The sequence below is a fragment of the Rousettus aegyptiacus genome, unplaced genomic scaffold (assembly GCF_014176215.1).
Source record: "Rousettus aegyptiacus isolate mRouAeg1 unplaced genomic scaffold, mRouAeg1.p scaffold_m13_p_2, whole genome shotgun sequence".
In the NCBI taxonomy this organism is placed as follows: domain Eukaryota; kingdom Metazoa; phylum Chordata; class Mammalia; order Chiroptera; family Pteropodidae; genus Rousettus; species Rousettus aegyptiacus.
Window position 1 is genome coordinate 11437079 of NW_023416295.1, and position 17058 is coordinate 11454136.

Consider the following 17058-nt stretch of genomic DNA (forward strand, 5'->3'; position numbering starts at 1 on the left):
TCTTCCTCAGCCTCTTTTGGGCTGAAGTATTCTGGAAGAAAAGGAGAAAAGGCTTTTTAAGTCTTTAGAAACCTTTTTTAGCAGGGAAGTTCTTGTTCAATAGGTGTATATACTGGGAGCCTTTTTGGAAGCGGGCGTTAATGTCAAAAAAAAAAAATACATTTCTAGGCTCATCATATATAGCGTCTGCCTCAGACCTGGAATCAGTTGTATCTCCAAACGGCTCTGGTTCTTTTTAGTGGGAAATCGAATTTAGATCACAATCTGGGTACTGAGGTTGCTCTCTGCTACTGAGTGAGTCATCGTTTCTAGGATTTTTTAGTATGCAGAGTTGGGGAAAACACGTTCCCCCCCGCCCCCAAAGAAAAATATTGAGTTCACGTGGGTATTTCCAGTTTATATTCAGGATTAGAAGATTTTTACTTACTATGTTTGGCTTTATATTTATAGTTCTTTTCTTTACATTGGAAATCCTGGTTCTAACAAATTTGCATTATTATTTATTTACTCTGCTATCTGTCTATATCTATCTTAGTTTCAAAATAATAGTATTATCACTAACAATATGAGTATTAAATCAGTTTAAGCATTATCTTTAGTTCTTTTTGCATTTAGGATATATCCTACCAAATAAAGTATATTTAGAGTTTCCAGCTTCCATCTCTATTCTTATACTGTTCCCTCTCTGCCTCTTTAGGTTATGAGTTTTATTAGTAGTTTTCAGTTATTTTTGTATATTTTCTTTTTTAAATATACATATGTGTATGTTTATATTCCGATGCTACCAAACGCCCTCTGTTGGACTCACGGTTGTAACATTGTACAAACCCAGCAGCAACACGAGAGGACTTTTTCCCCAGGACCTACCTTCCTTGTTCATGAGCTCGGTTGTCAGGCCTCTTTTTTTTTTTTTTTTTTTTTTAACCAGTCTTTCATGTGGGAAATGATGTCTATTGTAGTTTTAATTGGATTTTCTTTATTATGAACAAGTAAACATATTTTCATGTTTACAGGACATTTTTATTTCCTTTTCTGTGACCTGTCCATGTGTCTTGCTTTTTTTTCTTTGAGTTTGTTGATCTTCTCTATTTTTAGAAACTTTATGTATCGGGGATATTAACCCTTTGTGATATATATGCAACTATTTTTTATAAGTTTTAAAATTATCTCATCTTTTGTTATGTTTTTTTTTTTGCCATGTATATTTAAATTTTTTTATATAGTGTAATTGATTAATCTTCTTCATTGCTTCTGGTTTTTGAGTTAGGGAAGCTCCTTCACTCATCAATAGGGAGGAATTCCCCATGCTTCCTTTGGTGTGTAAATGTTTCATTGTTTTACATTTAAAAGTCTTACGAATACATATGAAGAATAAATCTAGTTTTATAAATCTACTTGCCACATGCTTTATTGAATTTTTGATACACATTGCTGTCTAATGATTGCTGTCTTTTTTAAAATAGTGCCAATATTGAGTTTCCTAAATTTACATTGTTTGATGGTAAATGTGTTTGAAATTCAGGAAAGAATATAAAAGATCTAAAATTTTATGACCTTTGCTATCTTTAAAAGATAAAATGAATTTTGAAGTTTCTTCAGTTAGATTGAGCAGATTCAGGAGAAAACATAGGGATATTTGAAACTGGGTAAGAATTAGAATAAAGAACTGGTCTACATTAGAGCAAAGTTCACAGATTCATAGTTAGAAAGGTGGAGCTTGCTATAGACTCTTTTTCAAGAATAGGCCTCATTGTTCAACTCTCTTCTTGAGAAATATTTCAAGAAATTTCTAGGTAGACATCAGAGTTTGCATGACAATCTCCTTAATTAGCCCAGCCCCTCTTAGTCCATCAGCTATTCTTCCCGACATTAAAATTAGTTTATTTTATCTATAAGTCTGATAATTAGAGATTGAGGCAAGGCCTTAATCATAGAGTACGTATAAGATTTGGAGAAATTCCAATAGGAAACATTTATGCCATAACTAGGGGAGTTTATAAAATATTTAGCTGTTTTTTTAATATATTGGATTTTTTTTGTTTGTTTCAGTAATACATTATGTATCAAAATGTGCATCACAGACTGCCTATGCCCCCATTTACGGTGGAGCTGGAGCAAATGTTGGTGTCCACATCCTGTCAGAGCAACTTAAAAACCAGGTCCCCCATCCAAGGGCTTTGTTTAGAGTGAATGATTTGGGGCCAACTTTTTTTTCCTCCTCCTAACTTGGCTTCCATTATTTATCCCCTCAGAATAATGAGGTCGTTCCGTTGGGTTCCAACACCTTTTCCACAGGCTCTGCTCCCTCCTTGTTTAATTGAACCAAAGCTACAGTTGCATGTAACTCTCACTGCTCAGTGACTAACACCTTGCCATCTATTAACGGTTTATCTAGGAAATCAGAAGGTTATTAAAAATCAATTTTTGGCCAACAGTTTTCCAAGATTTTTTTTTAACAAACCAAACTCTGGCAGCCATTAATGATTAATGCATGCTGTGATTTTTTTAAAAATGTTATGTTAATCCCTAATCTGTTTCGTTCAGAACTTAGAAATGCATGTTTCCTGTGGACTGTGGGGGTAGCGGGGAAGCAGAAACTCAGCAAAACATCCATCAGAGATCTGAATTCTCCAGCTTCTTTCACCTGCCAGTACCTTCTCTCCCTAGATCACGCTTCGTTTCGAGAGACTCCTTTCTGCCTCGTAGCTTAAATTTGTCTCCTATATATATCATCACAGGAATCCCACAAGTGGATGCTCACTTAAAGTGTTCCTAACGCTTTTATGTAAACGATAAGTGGGCATTTTAACTTCATGGGGGTCCCCAGTTGTGGTTTTGATCTCGATGAGTTATTTTGCTTTACTTTAGTTTTGAATATCTGTGGCATAATCCTGACCTGTTTGAGAATAAGTGGTAATAGTCACCTGGGCGACTTGGCCAGCCTGTCCCTCCTCCGGGAAACACCCAATGCCCCTGCTGGTGCAAGTGGGTTGCGGGTCAGGAACATAATCTTCCTCCTGAGGCGGATTCTAGGCCGAGCGGGCTGAACGTGAGGCCAACAGCTGGGCTCAGAACCCCAGGGCTCCCCGTCTTGCAGGCTCTTCGTGTCTTAGTTGTTCTTTCTTCTGCTCCTCCCCCTGCAGGACCAAGTACTCTCATTTTTTTTTCCCTTCTGCCCTTTTTTAAAAAAATACTTCTTTTCAGGAAAGGGTCTTACTTCAGTTGCAGCATATCAGTGTAAACTTAAAAGATGCTTTAATTTTTAGCTTTCTTTCTAATCGTGAAAGGAGAGAAATTTGGTTTCTTTATGAAAATTTCAGGTCTAAACAAAGAGGATGGGGAAATTCAGTGGAATAGAAAAACCTACCCACCCTTGAAACCACATCGTGTTGACAGCCGTGCATATTTGGGGATCTTCCTTATGTGAAAAGGCATATTTAGGAAGAGGCTAAAGAAGAAATGTGGGAAACAGCAAAAGTGCCCACATATTAGCAAATACAGGCAGTAATTATTTACTTGCCTGGAAACAATAAATCCTGTGACCGAAGTTATAATCTTCTGAGCAATGTGGAAAACCGTAAAGAGTGAACACTCGAGCAGAAATATCAGATACAACGCCTTGGTCAGAACAGCTCCAGAACTTCCTGTTGTCTGTTCTGTGGGGCCAGTTTCGATGTATATAATTTTCATCAGTAGCTGTTAGTATTTTATCAATGTTGTTAGCCACTGGACTCCAGCTCTCACCATCCAGGAGAGAAGTTTCTGGTCATCTTCTTAATCCCCATAAGCTCCCAGCTTCTTTGTGAATTGCATTCTTTGAGCAAAGATTTCCTCTTGGGACTATTTTCCAAGACTTTGAGGCATTTTTTTAGTTCCCAGTGGAACTAAAAAAAAAAGTGTTAGTTGGTACCATGCAAAGGAAAATGTGTTTTTATCAGTGTTGTATAAGGTGCGATCAGATACTCTGATTTGTGGTTCGTTGCTGCTGCCATTGCCTCAGAATTGCATCGTTTAACATTTTGATATTTAATGAGCTATGCAGTGATTCATATGTATTTTTTTTTTTTTTTACTTGTGTGGTGCTACTTTTGGAAAAGGGAAAGAAACCAAGAAAGCAAAAAATAATATATACATCGCAGAAGTCCTATTTATAATAGTGAATAATTGGAGACAAGTCCAGCATAAAATGCTTAAAGAGCCATTTGGCAAACTATGACAGGTAAATATTATGGAATGTGATAAAAACGTCTCTAGACATGTGAATATTCACTAAGTTGAAAAAGTGGATCCCAGTATACCCTAATTAAAATGACAGGGAAGCGTGCGTTTTGTGAAACCCCAAGATGCCTGATAACTGGTGTAGTAAAAATCGCACGGTCACCGTAACCCGTGACGTAGCACTCAGTCCCTTCACACCGGCTCCTTCATCTATAAAATGGGAATGCGTGACATCCGCCCTGTCTGCCACACAGAGTTGTTGGGAGAGGCAAGGATTTGAGACGCGCTTTGGGATGGTAGTCACTCTCCAGCTCGGGGTGGACACTTGGGTCGCCCTTCAGAGAGCTGGCATTAGGTAAACGTCACAAACTGGGGTTCAGGAAGACCCGGGTTCTAACCTCAGCTCTGGCGTCACGCGGCTGTGTGGTTTTCTTAACTTCTCGGGTACCCATTTTCTCATCTAAAATAAAGGAATGGAGAAGACTGCCTCTAAGGGCATCTTCCGTTTGTTTTCCGATTCTGGAGGAGTTCTAGCGCGTCAGGCGCAGCCTCTGCTACAGGTTCTAACATGTCAGTTCTGTTCTTCACTTTTGTTCTCTTCGGTTTTTTTTATTTGGTTTGGAACCAGAAGAAATTTACAAACACAAAATGGACAGCTTGACCAAAATTTTGAAATCATTGTCCCGTGGGCCTTCTGTGCCTCTGGGCCCCACACAGGGAGGTGCTGTGTCCCTGGCTGTCCTCGCCTTGAGCTGCTCTTAAGCCTATCGCTTGCCTTGGGCAAGTCCCCTAATCTCCTTGTGCGTCACTTTTTCCCATCTGTAACTTGCCTGTCCTTGGGGGCTTGGCCTGGGCTGGGACTGAGTCACGTTTCCTGGGGATGCAAGGAAATGAGTAGGAAACGGGGTGCTATGTCTTAACCATCTCATTCACTTTTCTTTTAATCACCCTGGTTGCCAGCTGAAGTCTAATTCTGAAACTAAAGCCCATCTGTCATCTTGTTTGATGTTACATTTACTCTAAGTTGGCCAAAGGTCTCAACTGAATGAGATAACTAACTAAGAAATTACAGTTACAATATTTCAATTCTTTCTTCAGTTCACCCTAGGACAATCTCATTATATTCATTTTTTTCACTCTAACTGTAGAGAAAGCAATCAGTTGCTTATATTTGGTTTGAGAAATAGTCCCTGTAAAGGTTTTTATCAGGTGAAAGACAGAAAGAAGCATTTAGTGTGGTCCAGGAAAGCAGGACGATCCATACTTTTGGTCATTATTCTATATCTGTCCTATAACTATTTAAGAAATGTACAAGTTTGAGGGGAAATGATGTGTCAGACAGATGTAGGATGGTGGAATTATTTTGGAATAGGATTTTTCAAAACAAACCAATAGATAGGGTACTTTTTAATCTAGAGTTAGAAATCCTTTGGTTTTACACGTTATTTTGAAACTGATTTAAGATTGCAGTTAAATGGATAACATTTAAATTCTTCAAATATTCCTGACTTTCAGCTTTTGAAATATGAGCACGTATGAGTGTGTGTGTATGAGACACATATTTATGATTAGACTTTAAAATAGATCTCGAAATATTAAAAAGCGACAGTCATGGAAATAAGCTGTAAATTTCTTTATACGAAGTAAAACTGGGAAATTGTGGAGTTATAATTTTAAACAATCACAAGGCAGTCATGCTCTATTAAAAAAAAGATTCTTTATTGAAGACTTTTTTTTTTTCCATTAGAAGACGGAGTAGTCAGGCTTTGCTGGTGACTTTTTAGGAATAAAGCCCTGTGTGGCCCAGCCCTGGTTTGCGACACCCGATTTCACATGTCTGCCTTCACCCCGCGCTGCTGTGAGCACAGGCTCCCTTCGGGGGCGGGGGGCGGACGTGGGGTTAAGTAGGCTCGCTCTCCTCTCATGTCCCGGTGCCTTTGCTTTAAGAGTTAATGATATCCGCAGGTGTGTTGGGATTAGCACTGTAAAGTTGTGTGAGGGGTTTTCTTTCTTTTGATCTCTCTAAGGGGATGAAAGATGGCCGTTAAACTCCTCCGGGGGATTAGGTCCCCTTTGTTTAACGACTTTAGGTACCGTAAATATTTCACTTCAGATGTAAGGCCAAGAATTGTATACATCTGGGGGGAAATGGTGTTTTATATTACCAGTTAGAAATTATTCATTCTCCACTTACAAGTTAAATGATCTTTGCAGAGAAATTTTCTTCCAACCTAGAGTATACTGAGTTCCGAAAAAAATATGTGTTCTTATCTCGGTAGTTTTGCCAGTTTTTCTTCCTCATATTCCTAAACCTTTTTCTTTCTGTTTTTAAGTCAGCATCTTGCCTACATTGTGCCTTTTCCCCTCGGGGCGCCCTCATTGCACAGTTCCACTGGGGCGCTCAGAAATCTCCCGGTTCTAACACTTCGAGAGCAGCGACCTGAGGGAATCCCGTGCTCACACGTATGACGTGAGGGTGCCTTCATTTTCTTTTAAGCCTTACATTTTGTGTTTTCCTTCAACGTCGTTTAGAAAAGCAAAGCGAGGTCAACGTGCTGGCAGCAGAGTTAGTTATGGTTGTTACCACATTCTTGAAAAACTGGAGGGAAACCAGGAGAAAGTCCTACATGGGAAACGGTGGCCTCGGCTCCATTCCTCTCTTCGCCCTGTCATCCACTCTCAGTTTCATTCCAGAATGGAGCCCTAGGGATTTTTTTTCCTCCTTTTGTGTGATTTCCTGGGATCCGTTATTGGAACATGGGATGTATTAATTTAATATATTTAATTGTGTCAGAATTAGGGATCTGGGAGAGGAAAGGGTAGGGTTTGGGTAGGTGTCAGTTCAGGTCGGTGTGCTAAATCATTATTCCTTCTTCTCACCCCATATTACATGATCGGTCATTTAGAATGGACTTCAGATGCTTTGTTGGCCCAATGGCTTTACTAAATCTACATAATTCAGCATTAGGCATTCGGTGCCTGAATTTGGGGGCCTTGCGGTTGTTTATATGACAGCTCATGACGATAGCTTCTTTTATCTGCTATACCATGTATGACATATGGACATTCCTTTTCTAGTGTTCCCCAGCTTTTTATTTTGTTCTTCTCTTTTTCTGGTACCATCGAACATCTGGGTAATAAAGCACCCGATCGCAGGCAGTCGCAGTATGTGCGTTTGACCCCCCAAAAAGTGTGTGTTAGTAATGTGCAGAAAGAGAAAAGTAAAGGTGCATAAGTAGATGAATTTTAGAAATGTGCTAAAGAAAGTGCCAGATGAATTAGTGGACTGTAACCTGTGGCAGGGGTTGAAGAGCCTCATGCTCAAGGACACTGCGGAGCTTTCAGATTGGGGTCTGCTCAGTTACTGCCTTAAGCTTCTACTTCCGGTGCTTCATAAAGTTATAGGAATGAATCTACGTGGAAAGCTTATGCCAACTTTGGTCCTATAATATTACCCTAAAAGAAAGACAGGGCCAAAAAGAAACTGTGAAAGGTTTTTGGCAACGAGGGAGAAAGGGAACTCAGAAACTCTTTGAAGGTCAATTAGCCAGAAAATGTGCTAAAGACTGGGTGCTGTGCGCTGTGCTGGATTATGGGCCCAGGAATTACCCCCGAGGTCCGCAGAGTGGGCCTGCCCTTTGAGCACAGAGGCAATTACAGACCTGAGGAGATGCTACAAAGGCTTTAATTAAGGGACTTACTTACACCCCACTTCGTTTTGGAAATTAAATTCTCGTTTGTGCTTAACTGATGTTTCTTTTGTCTGGGCTTCTACATGTATTTCAACAGAGAACATTATTTTCCCCAAATCTTTTTCACTTTGGAAAAGCCGTTTCACTCTGATGTATATTAGCAAAGCCGAGAGTTTAATTGTTGTAAGGAACTAGGTGGAAAGTGGGTGAGAGGCTTTTTGCTAGGGAGCATTTTGGACACAGGTCGAAAATTGTAGTATTTATGCATCTTGGTATACCAGAGTGCCAGGGAATCCGTTTGGGCTTAAACACACGACTAGAAGAAAACAAATGTACTTTGTAGAATTTGGATTTTAGAATTCCCATTCACGGGGCAACTTGATTTTCCTTGAATTGGCAATTTTATGTCTCTAGACACAGCAGGCTGCTCTTTCTCCCAGAAAAGTTTCAGTTTGTTTATTGATGAGACACAAGTAGCCTTTGGCTATTGTCCAGGTCTGATTTTTCATAAGTCTAGACCTATATTTAGATTCCATTTAGATGCGACTTCTTTTACTTCTGGAAAGACTCCAATTTAAGTTGCATCGGTTCTAGCTAGAGGGTTATGATGGCATTGATCTGCCTGCCTTGTGAGCTAAACTACCCTCCTGCTGATGGCGAGATGCTCTCAGCTTTGAACTGGGGCCTAATTGCTGTCTTAGGGAGGTGTGCTCCCTTTGTTTTGTTAGTGAAGTAGTTCTCTGCCTGACCTTCTCTGAAGTCATTCACTTCTGCATGCAAAGTTTGGTTTGAATCATAAAGGTTTTTAAAAAGCGCTAAGAAATGCTGGTGTTCTAGGAATTTTAAATGTTCAGTATTTCTAGTTCATATAGAACATATAACAAGTATAGCACATACAGCAGATCAAGCAGTAGATTTCTGGAGTTCTCTCTGTATCCCTTACAAACTTGAAGGTGCTTTCGTGTGTCTCAATTGTCTTGAGAAGGGAACCTCAGCCTTGCTGTAACTGAATGGAGGAGTCAATAAGAAAATCATAAGTGTTTATATCATGATCTGACCTTGTTAGAAATGAAAAATGGCAAGAACAGTTAAAATTGTCATCATGGGTTAAAGTCCTCAGTCTTCCGTAAAGTGTAGTTTATCCAGAAATCCCGTTATCGGGCTTAATTTTTACACGTGGGCAGGAAGGCGAGGCTGAACAAATGGGCATCGGATGAGGGGGCAGAGAATGCTGTGGGGCCCACTCCGCTCCGCAGCAGCCCCTTGGGGAGGGTCTGTGGGCCCAGGGGCAGGTTAGGGTGACTTGGGCGTGCCCATGTGCTGGGCCAAAAGCTTTGACATTTACGTCACTTAGAACATTCTCATCCTCGGATATGAATGTTTTTGTCTGACTGAGTGCCTAACTGATTAATGAGCTAAAGCAAAGTTTGGTCCAAACTCCTAGAGAGAGGGGCAGCTGGCATTGTCATGCTTGCTAACTAGAGAAGAAAGTAACTGCATGTTGCCAAAAAAAGTGCTGACTCAAAAAGTTGTTTTATGGAGTAAAAATTCTAAATTCTTATCTCTTCGGCTTTATTTTGCTAATACTGTCAGAACTGGCACATCTGGCTTCGATTCTGAAATAGTCTGTTTTTATGCTTCGGTTAAAATGAATCCAATCAAACTGGAATTTGAAGATAGATAAAAGGATGTTGGTACAGTGAGGATTCTTAAACACAGCAAGGTTATCAGCGAAGGTCTTGAAAACTTCCTTTCTGAATGGCCTTTAAAAATAGGCTGACGTCTTTTTCAGATGGCGTAGGTTGTTCAGATACAGTCTGTACAAAGGGTGCCGGGTGATGGAATCAGTGGCTTCTTAGGAGTCCTTTCAGTTCGGTGACTCTTGGCTATATTGCTTACCATCAATATTTTATCCAAAAGTCACTTGCCATTCGATGAATTATTTGGAGGGGAGAATAGTATTATCTTTTAAGTTAGGTTTTCGTTTTGATAGAATTAAAATATGCCGTCTTTATCAGATTTCACAAGAGTCGTCTCACTGAAGCTCCATGTTATCCAGTTTGGTTTCCATATCGAGTCCCTTCCCCAGACGTAGATTAGTACATGTAGCCCAACAAAAATGGCCACCTTCAGATGCAGTTCATTGAAATCCATGTTTTAATAGACAGCAAGACAGAATGGTTTAATTTTGGGGGGGAATGCGAAAAACAGACCCCCTTATATTTCAACCAGCTTGCTTTGGGGTTATTTAAGAATGACAAAACTTTTTCTGGAGCATGCCGACCGTCCTGTGCCGATCAGGACGACGTGTCATTGGCCTGTGCGGTTGCTGGTCGTGCCCTGGCGGTAGCATCTCCGCACCCCCCCCCCCGCCCCCCGCTCTGCCCCCCAGTTCTGTATTGGTTACGCTGACCTTGGAGCCATTAGTAAGACTCGGCCGTTTGCTCTTTCATAAATAATTCACTCTTTCTGAAACGGCAGGCTGCAGGCTTGCGGCCCAGCTCGGCTGGATATTTCTAGTTCGTGCCAGTAAGCGTTTGGGCTGGATCAGTCAGGAGCTGTGGGCCTGATCCATTTTCAAGTTTGCGGTGAGAGAAGTGAGTCGGCATTTTTTTTTTTTTTTTAACTTCAGTAGAGTAGAGCACTGATAAACTCTTTTGGCACTGGTAATTTAGTGAACCTGGAGTGGGCCTGTATATTTTAGCTGTGTAAGAACTGTTACTGGTTGGGTAAGGTCTCCATCCGGATGGAGAGAGAACTTTCTGCTTGTCCGGAGGTAAATCGGGGTCCGCCCAGACGCGCCACGACATTGGGGCGGACGCTCCGACGAATGGGGGTCGCATTCTGGCGACGAGGCCCCAGCCTGCTGCTGCTGACGTGCGGCTGGTATTCCTCTGGAACAAGATAGGAAAGAGGGGTGTTCCGAACAGTTCATGAATTCAGCGGAGACTTTTTATCCAGCAAGAATTACTATGGAAAAACCTGTTTTAAAACAGGTTGTTCCCACACAGAGGTCATCAGCTTCGCTTTCATTTCCTCCTTTGTCCTGTTGTAGGACCAGCTCTGTGTCCGAGCACAGTTCCCCTAAGACTTCTCCCAGCTGTGCCGTTCACCCAGCAGCCTCCTTTTCCTCATCCTTCCTGCCCGGCTCGCCGGGATGCAAAAGCACAAGGCCCTGACTTTCATATTTGCCCCAAGCTGCTCTTTTTAAAGACTAGAACGTGTGAGGAAGCCCTCATTTCATAGCCAGTGGTTTAAAGAATAGTTGTTTCTGAAAACTAGACTAGTGAGCTTGGAGCGTCAAATGTCTGCTGATGTTTTTTGCCGGGAGAAACATTGATTTTTCTGTTTTTCAGGCCCTGCTTTCTTCCCCGGGCGATGCGCCGAAATCTTTGCCAGAGGTCAAAGCGTCGGCAAGCTGGGGGTCCTCCATCCCGACGTCATCACCAAGTTTGAGCTGACCATGCCCTGCTCCTCCCTGGAAATCAATATCGAGCCCTTTTTGTGAAGATGGGTCTCTGTTGTGTGTCCTCCCCCCACCCCCAACACACACACACACGCACACACACTCACTCTAGTGTCCCTTTCTCTTCTCCCGGTGCCCTTTTGTCCCCGCCCCCCCCTTCCCCCGCAGGAACAGCCGTTTGTGGGCTAGTGTCTAACAGAGCAGAGCGCTGCCCGCTCCCCGCCCTGGGCCACCTGCGCGGGTGTGTCTGGCCGCAGCCCTGCTGGCGGGCGAGGCCTGGTGGAGCAGCGCGCTGGCGGGGTCCCGACCCTCCTCGACGGCAGGGCCTCAGCTGCCCTCACATCCTTCTGCAGAGCGGGTTGCCATACCTTTCCTGCTGATGACGCAGGGTGGCTGCTGAGGGTGCGTGCTGCGTTCACGTCTCGGGATGGATTTTTTTATTTTCTACATTCGACGTGTGTTCATCATCCGGAAACAATAAAGTAGTATTTTTAGAACACGTTTCAGAAGCAGTGGTGGTCTAGTAGTTATCACCTTTGTCAAATCTGCAACGCAGGTATTCAAGATATTTGAGTACATGGGCATGTTCTGCTCTGCCGCTGAGACAGGGCACACGCGGGAAGAGGTTGTCACCAGCATGGCGTGAACACTAGGAAACCACGAAAAACTTATTTTTGCCCTAAGCTACACAGTTTACTCTCATTAGAAAAGTATAGTTTTAAATATTAAACTGCTGGTTTCCGTTATTTTCTAGGGCGGTATTAGATCTTCTCTGAAGTTAAGCCTCTGTGAATCCACCGTAGCTCACCTCCTACTTTACCATCATACTTTGGTCTAGAATCCTCCAGCAGGTGCCATCTATTGAAAAAAGCTGGGCCTAGTGTTAGAGAAAAGTTCTCGATAACCCTTGAGATGATACGGGACAAAATGTAAAACTTAAAAATGCAGTAGAAATAGCAACGATAGACAAGAATTAGGTTAATGGAGCTTTTGCTGCACCTACTCCTAAGAAAAGAGAATACCCTGTCACGTCCTTGCCTGGAATCAGAGCAGCACTGTCCAGCTTAGCAGAACTTGTAAACAAAGACTTCCATCTATTCCTTCCCAATTCTGTAATAAGCAGATCCTTACGACATTTAAAATATGAAATATGCTAAACAGACAAACAAAAATGCTTGCCAAAAGGTTTGTGCCCAGCATACATGAAGAGTTCTTACAACTTAAGACAACTCAATTTTTAAAAAATGGACAACAGATTTGAATAGACATTTTCCAAAAGAAGATAAATGAAATACGCACGTGAAAAGACGCTCAACATCAGTCATGAGGGAAGTGCAAATAAAAGCCACAACACAAATTTAAATGGCTAAAATTGAACAAACTGATGATACCAAATGTTGGTGGGATTGTGACAAATGATAATAGTCACTTTGGAAAATAGTTCGGCAATTTCTTAAAACATGAAACATACACCTACTATCCAGCCATTCTCCTTGGATTACTTGTATGGTCATACAAAGATTTTTATGCAAATGTTCAAAAGTGTTATTCACAGTAGCCACAACCCAAAGGTTCATCAACAGATGACTGGATAAACAAATTATGGTATATCCAGACTATGGAATACATCTCAACAGTGAAAAAGGAGTGAACTACTGATACTCAAAACATCAATGACTCTCAGCACTATGCTAAGTGAAAGAAGGCAGACACACAAATCTACATGCCATTCCACTTAGGCGTTGCATTTCTAGAAAAGTCCAGGGCAGATTGGTTGGCTGGTGCTCCTGGAAGGGAACAGACTACAAAGGGTTAAGAGGAAACTTTGGGGTGCCGGAAACATTCTATACCTTAATCAAGGTGGTAGTGAGGATGTACATTATGTTATACCTCAGTAAAGCTGGGAGAAAAGCTAATGCAACACACAGCGTTTTAATGGTTTTACACAACACCGGCAGATGCATGCACAGGGTGAAAGAGCCATGAATTTCAGAGTCGGCCCTGCTGCTCAAGATGGCTACTGGCCCACTGCTGTTAATGAGACGTTCTCCGCTAGTTTGGGGTTTACTGGGGTTAAATCGTGGTTCACGGATCAGGTGATAGCCATTGTTGAAGTGGGTGGGACCATTTGTACTATTAGCAGCCAGCCACCTGGATCGGTTTTGGATGGTCAGAAACTACTTGTAATGAAAAACCCACTGATACCTAATTGTATATCCCAGCATGACGGGGGAAAGATCAATGCCATCCATCATGTGGAGGTTTGCCCTCTGAAGCAGGAAACAGTAGGAAGGAAAACAATATTGGTCCCTTAGAAGAAATGAGCCTTCGGCGTACGAGCCGAGGCTCCACAGCCAGATCACCTTACACTTGTCCCGGGCGAGGCATTTGAACTGGAGCCAGAGCAGTCGCCACTGCCAGAAAGTCTTTATTGGAGAAGACGCACCTTAGGAGAAACTGGGAGCCCTCGTATTAAAGGGAAATTAGATATAATTGATTCTCGTTCCTGCTTACGGATAACTCCCACAGCCTAGCATTCCTGCATGACTTCAGTTTATAGAGCATTTTCACACGTGATCTTGTTTCAACGTTTTAATTTATTGGTTTAACAATCAAAGGAGGGAGTTAGAATAGGAATTCTCCCTGATTTGTAGAACAGTCGACCTTCAGAGATTAATAATGTGCCCAAGAGTCACATGGCTAATAAGTGGGACTGAGACACCTAATAGGAGTGACTAGGAGTCCACGAGCACTCAGTGTTCTTTGTGTCATTGACCTAATCCAAAATGTTGAGATATTTTGATGAGTTTTTTTTATATAAAAGATATAGGGCACAAAAAGTTAAAAATCTTTAATGCCACTACTTTGTACAAAATGAGGCCTTCTCGAGCTCATCTACCCTTCCTCCCCCAATCTCCTAAAGTAAGTAACCGCTGCGAACAGTTTAGCTTGTGTCGCCTCTGACATTTCCCTTGTGTGGACTGTCAGCTGCATGTGCTCACGTTTGTGAGCCATGCTCTACTTACCGGTTTGCAGCAAGTTTGGACTTTTATTTTACCTACTAAAGCTCATGACATTTCACTTAATAGGTCCCATTTTTCCAGCTCAGTACCTGCAGACGTACCTCATTGTTTTAAATGATGCAATATTCCATCGTATGGACATTTGTAATTTATCCAACTATTCCTCCATTGATGGACGTTCTCTTGTTTACACCTCTGCAATTACAGTGCTCCGATGGACTTTGATAAACGTCTCCCTAAAAGCACTGGCTTAGGGACCACTAAACACCAGTCCTGAAAACAAGGCAGTATAAACATCCCCATCTGGCGCTTGATAAGACACATTCGCAGATGCATGGGGATACTGAGGAATTTCTTACATGTGGCTTTCGTGCTTGAGCAATGTGTTATCCCAGTAGGTCAGATTCCTAGACATGGAAGGCATGTTAAATGACCGTCCCTACCTTTTACACAAGAGGAGCTTAACTGGGAACCGGCCGGCTTACCTGTTCTTCCTGCCTCAGCGGCGACGGGCTCTTGGCTTCTAGGAGCAGTGCCCACGGTCTTGCTTCTCAGTCTGTGTCTCTGTGCCTGGCGTTTGCTATACACTTCCCTAATCCCGACGCTTGGGTGTTGACTTGGTTCGCCCATTTTACCCAAAAGCAGACAGGTGGCCTTATCGGGGCACGACTGCCTTCCACAAAACATGCCCTATAACGACAAAAGCCATCTAACGCATCCGATCTTATTCTAAGTTATGGTTCGTTATAAGGCATTAGAAGAACTACATTGTTGAAGGAGGGGGATGTCACCATGCGTAAGACAGTTCGCGGCAGCCGTACACCTCTGTGACGGCCTGAGCAGCTCCCGAAGGCCCCTGACCAGTCGGCATGTGAAAACGGGCCTCCTTGGATCAAGGTAGAGGGGCCGAAGGGTCAATGCTTGACCAGCCACAAGAAGGGGCAAAGCACCCCCAGCGCAAATTTGAGTTTTCACTACTGCCGTCGTCTATTCTCTACTACTGTCGTAATGTGATTTCGACTTTCCAGCGAAGAGGAAGGATGAGTGAACATCGTAGCGAGACAGCTGAACGAGTATCTCCCGCAAAGGGCCTGGTGGAATACCGTCTGGCTAAAGCCCTGTGTATTTTCTCTTTTCCGTGAGACCAGTGTAGTGTGAGAACATGCTCAGGGCCTGCACTCTGTCTGATTCCTCTCTCCATCCATAGGTTTGGCCTCAATTGTCTCTAAGGAAATCAGGAACACGATGCGATTCTGCATTAGGAAATACTTTTAAAAAGCCTCCAGGAGGCACTTGCAATATTACTGCTACAGCATTTGAATCACTAGAGGACTTGTCAGACATACAAAGCGAACCTACCCTTCAAGACAGAAAAGTAAAGACATTGAGGATATGTGCCTGTTTGATACCGAACCTTGCCGCAAATTTCCTACGTTCCACAAGTCACGACTTCGTTACAAGGAACGAAAATATGCGTGTCCCTGAAACAAGCATCTGTGTAAAGCCGGCAAGAGACCAGTCGTTAAGGATGCAAAGCTGGGTCGACATCCACACTGTGCTGGATGCACACGGGGTAAGAGACCAGTCGAGATGGATGGGATGGATTAGAGAGTTCCTGGCTGTGTCGTTTGGACAGAACATTTACACGAGAAGCACTTGGGATGCCCCTGAGGTGGACGAAGCAAGAAAAGCCAGATAGGGATGTGCCCTGTTAGCGAATCGTTACGTAGGGAGGAGAGATGGCGTAGGGAGGTAACTTGTGGAAAACACAGCCTGACAGCTGTCACGAGGAGGCCCTGGACCACGGTCTGGACTGAGGCAGAGTGAAATCGATCACGGATCATCTAGACTTGGCTTCCTCCCCGATCCTCAAGGTGCTTCAGCATCTGGCCGATCCATACACACTTTCTTCTTTCTTCCCAAGGAACATCCTCCTACTTAGCGTGGCCCATCTAGAAATCCACGTGAAATATGTAGTGGTTTTCAAGACACTGGATGTCAGCAGTGAAGGCCAGTGACCCCTGAGAGACCGGAAACAAACACTGTGTCGCCTGTGATGGCCCAGCTTCCTGCCCAGAGAGCCTCCTGGCTGTGGTGCGGGGCGAGGGCCCTGGGCAGAGTGTGGACGGCTCCGGGAGCTGAGGAGATGCGCAGAAGCCAAGGAAGCTGGAGTTGGCAGAGAAGATGCAAGACTAGCACAGAGATTTGCAGAGGGCGCCTGGAGTCTGAAGTTGGGTACTGATCAGCACATGCACGTGAGGGAAGCCCCCTGTCACAGAGGACACCGCATGTAACCATCCATGAAGAACTAAGGGGACAGTCCTGGAGGTGGTACAGGCCAGAGCTGGAAAGCTTCAGGAGTCACGAGGCGATGGGGAGATACGCAAGCATTTTGCGCCAGTGCTGGGGAAAACCACCTCTAGACTAAATGTTACTCTGGTTCCTCCTAATAAAGCTTCCAATCAAGACCCGGGAGAACCACACTATTCCCAAGGAATGAACTGCATCCCAGAACAAAGCTTAAGAAGGTTTCTAGTGATGCAAAGGTATCCAGCACCCAACAATGTCAAATTCACAGTACTTGGCATTCAACAAAAAAAAAAAAAAAAAAAAAAAGGCAAGCAAAGAAATGAGGAAATACAGTGCTCGGTGAGGAAGG

The 17058-nt window shown here is 43.0% G+C and overlaps 1 protein-coding gene across 1 annotated transcript in view; it reads left to right on the forward strand.

Moving 5' to 3' along the window:
• The window catches only part of FARSB (phenylalanyl-tRNA synthetase subunit beta), a 57653-nt gene extending 45771 nt beyond the window's left edge, over nucleotides 1-11882 (forward strand). The window contains exon 17 of the mRNA XM_016156742.2: nucleotides 11267-11882. Within this exon, the coding sequence (XP_016012228.2) occupies nucleotides 11267-11418 (152 nt within the window). The 3' untranslated portion in view covers nucleotides 11419-11882. The remainder of the gene's footprint in view (nucleotides 1-11266) is intronic.
• Nucleotides 11883-17058: the final 5176 nt, after the last annotated feature.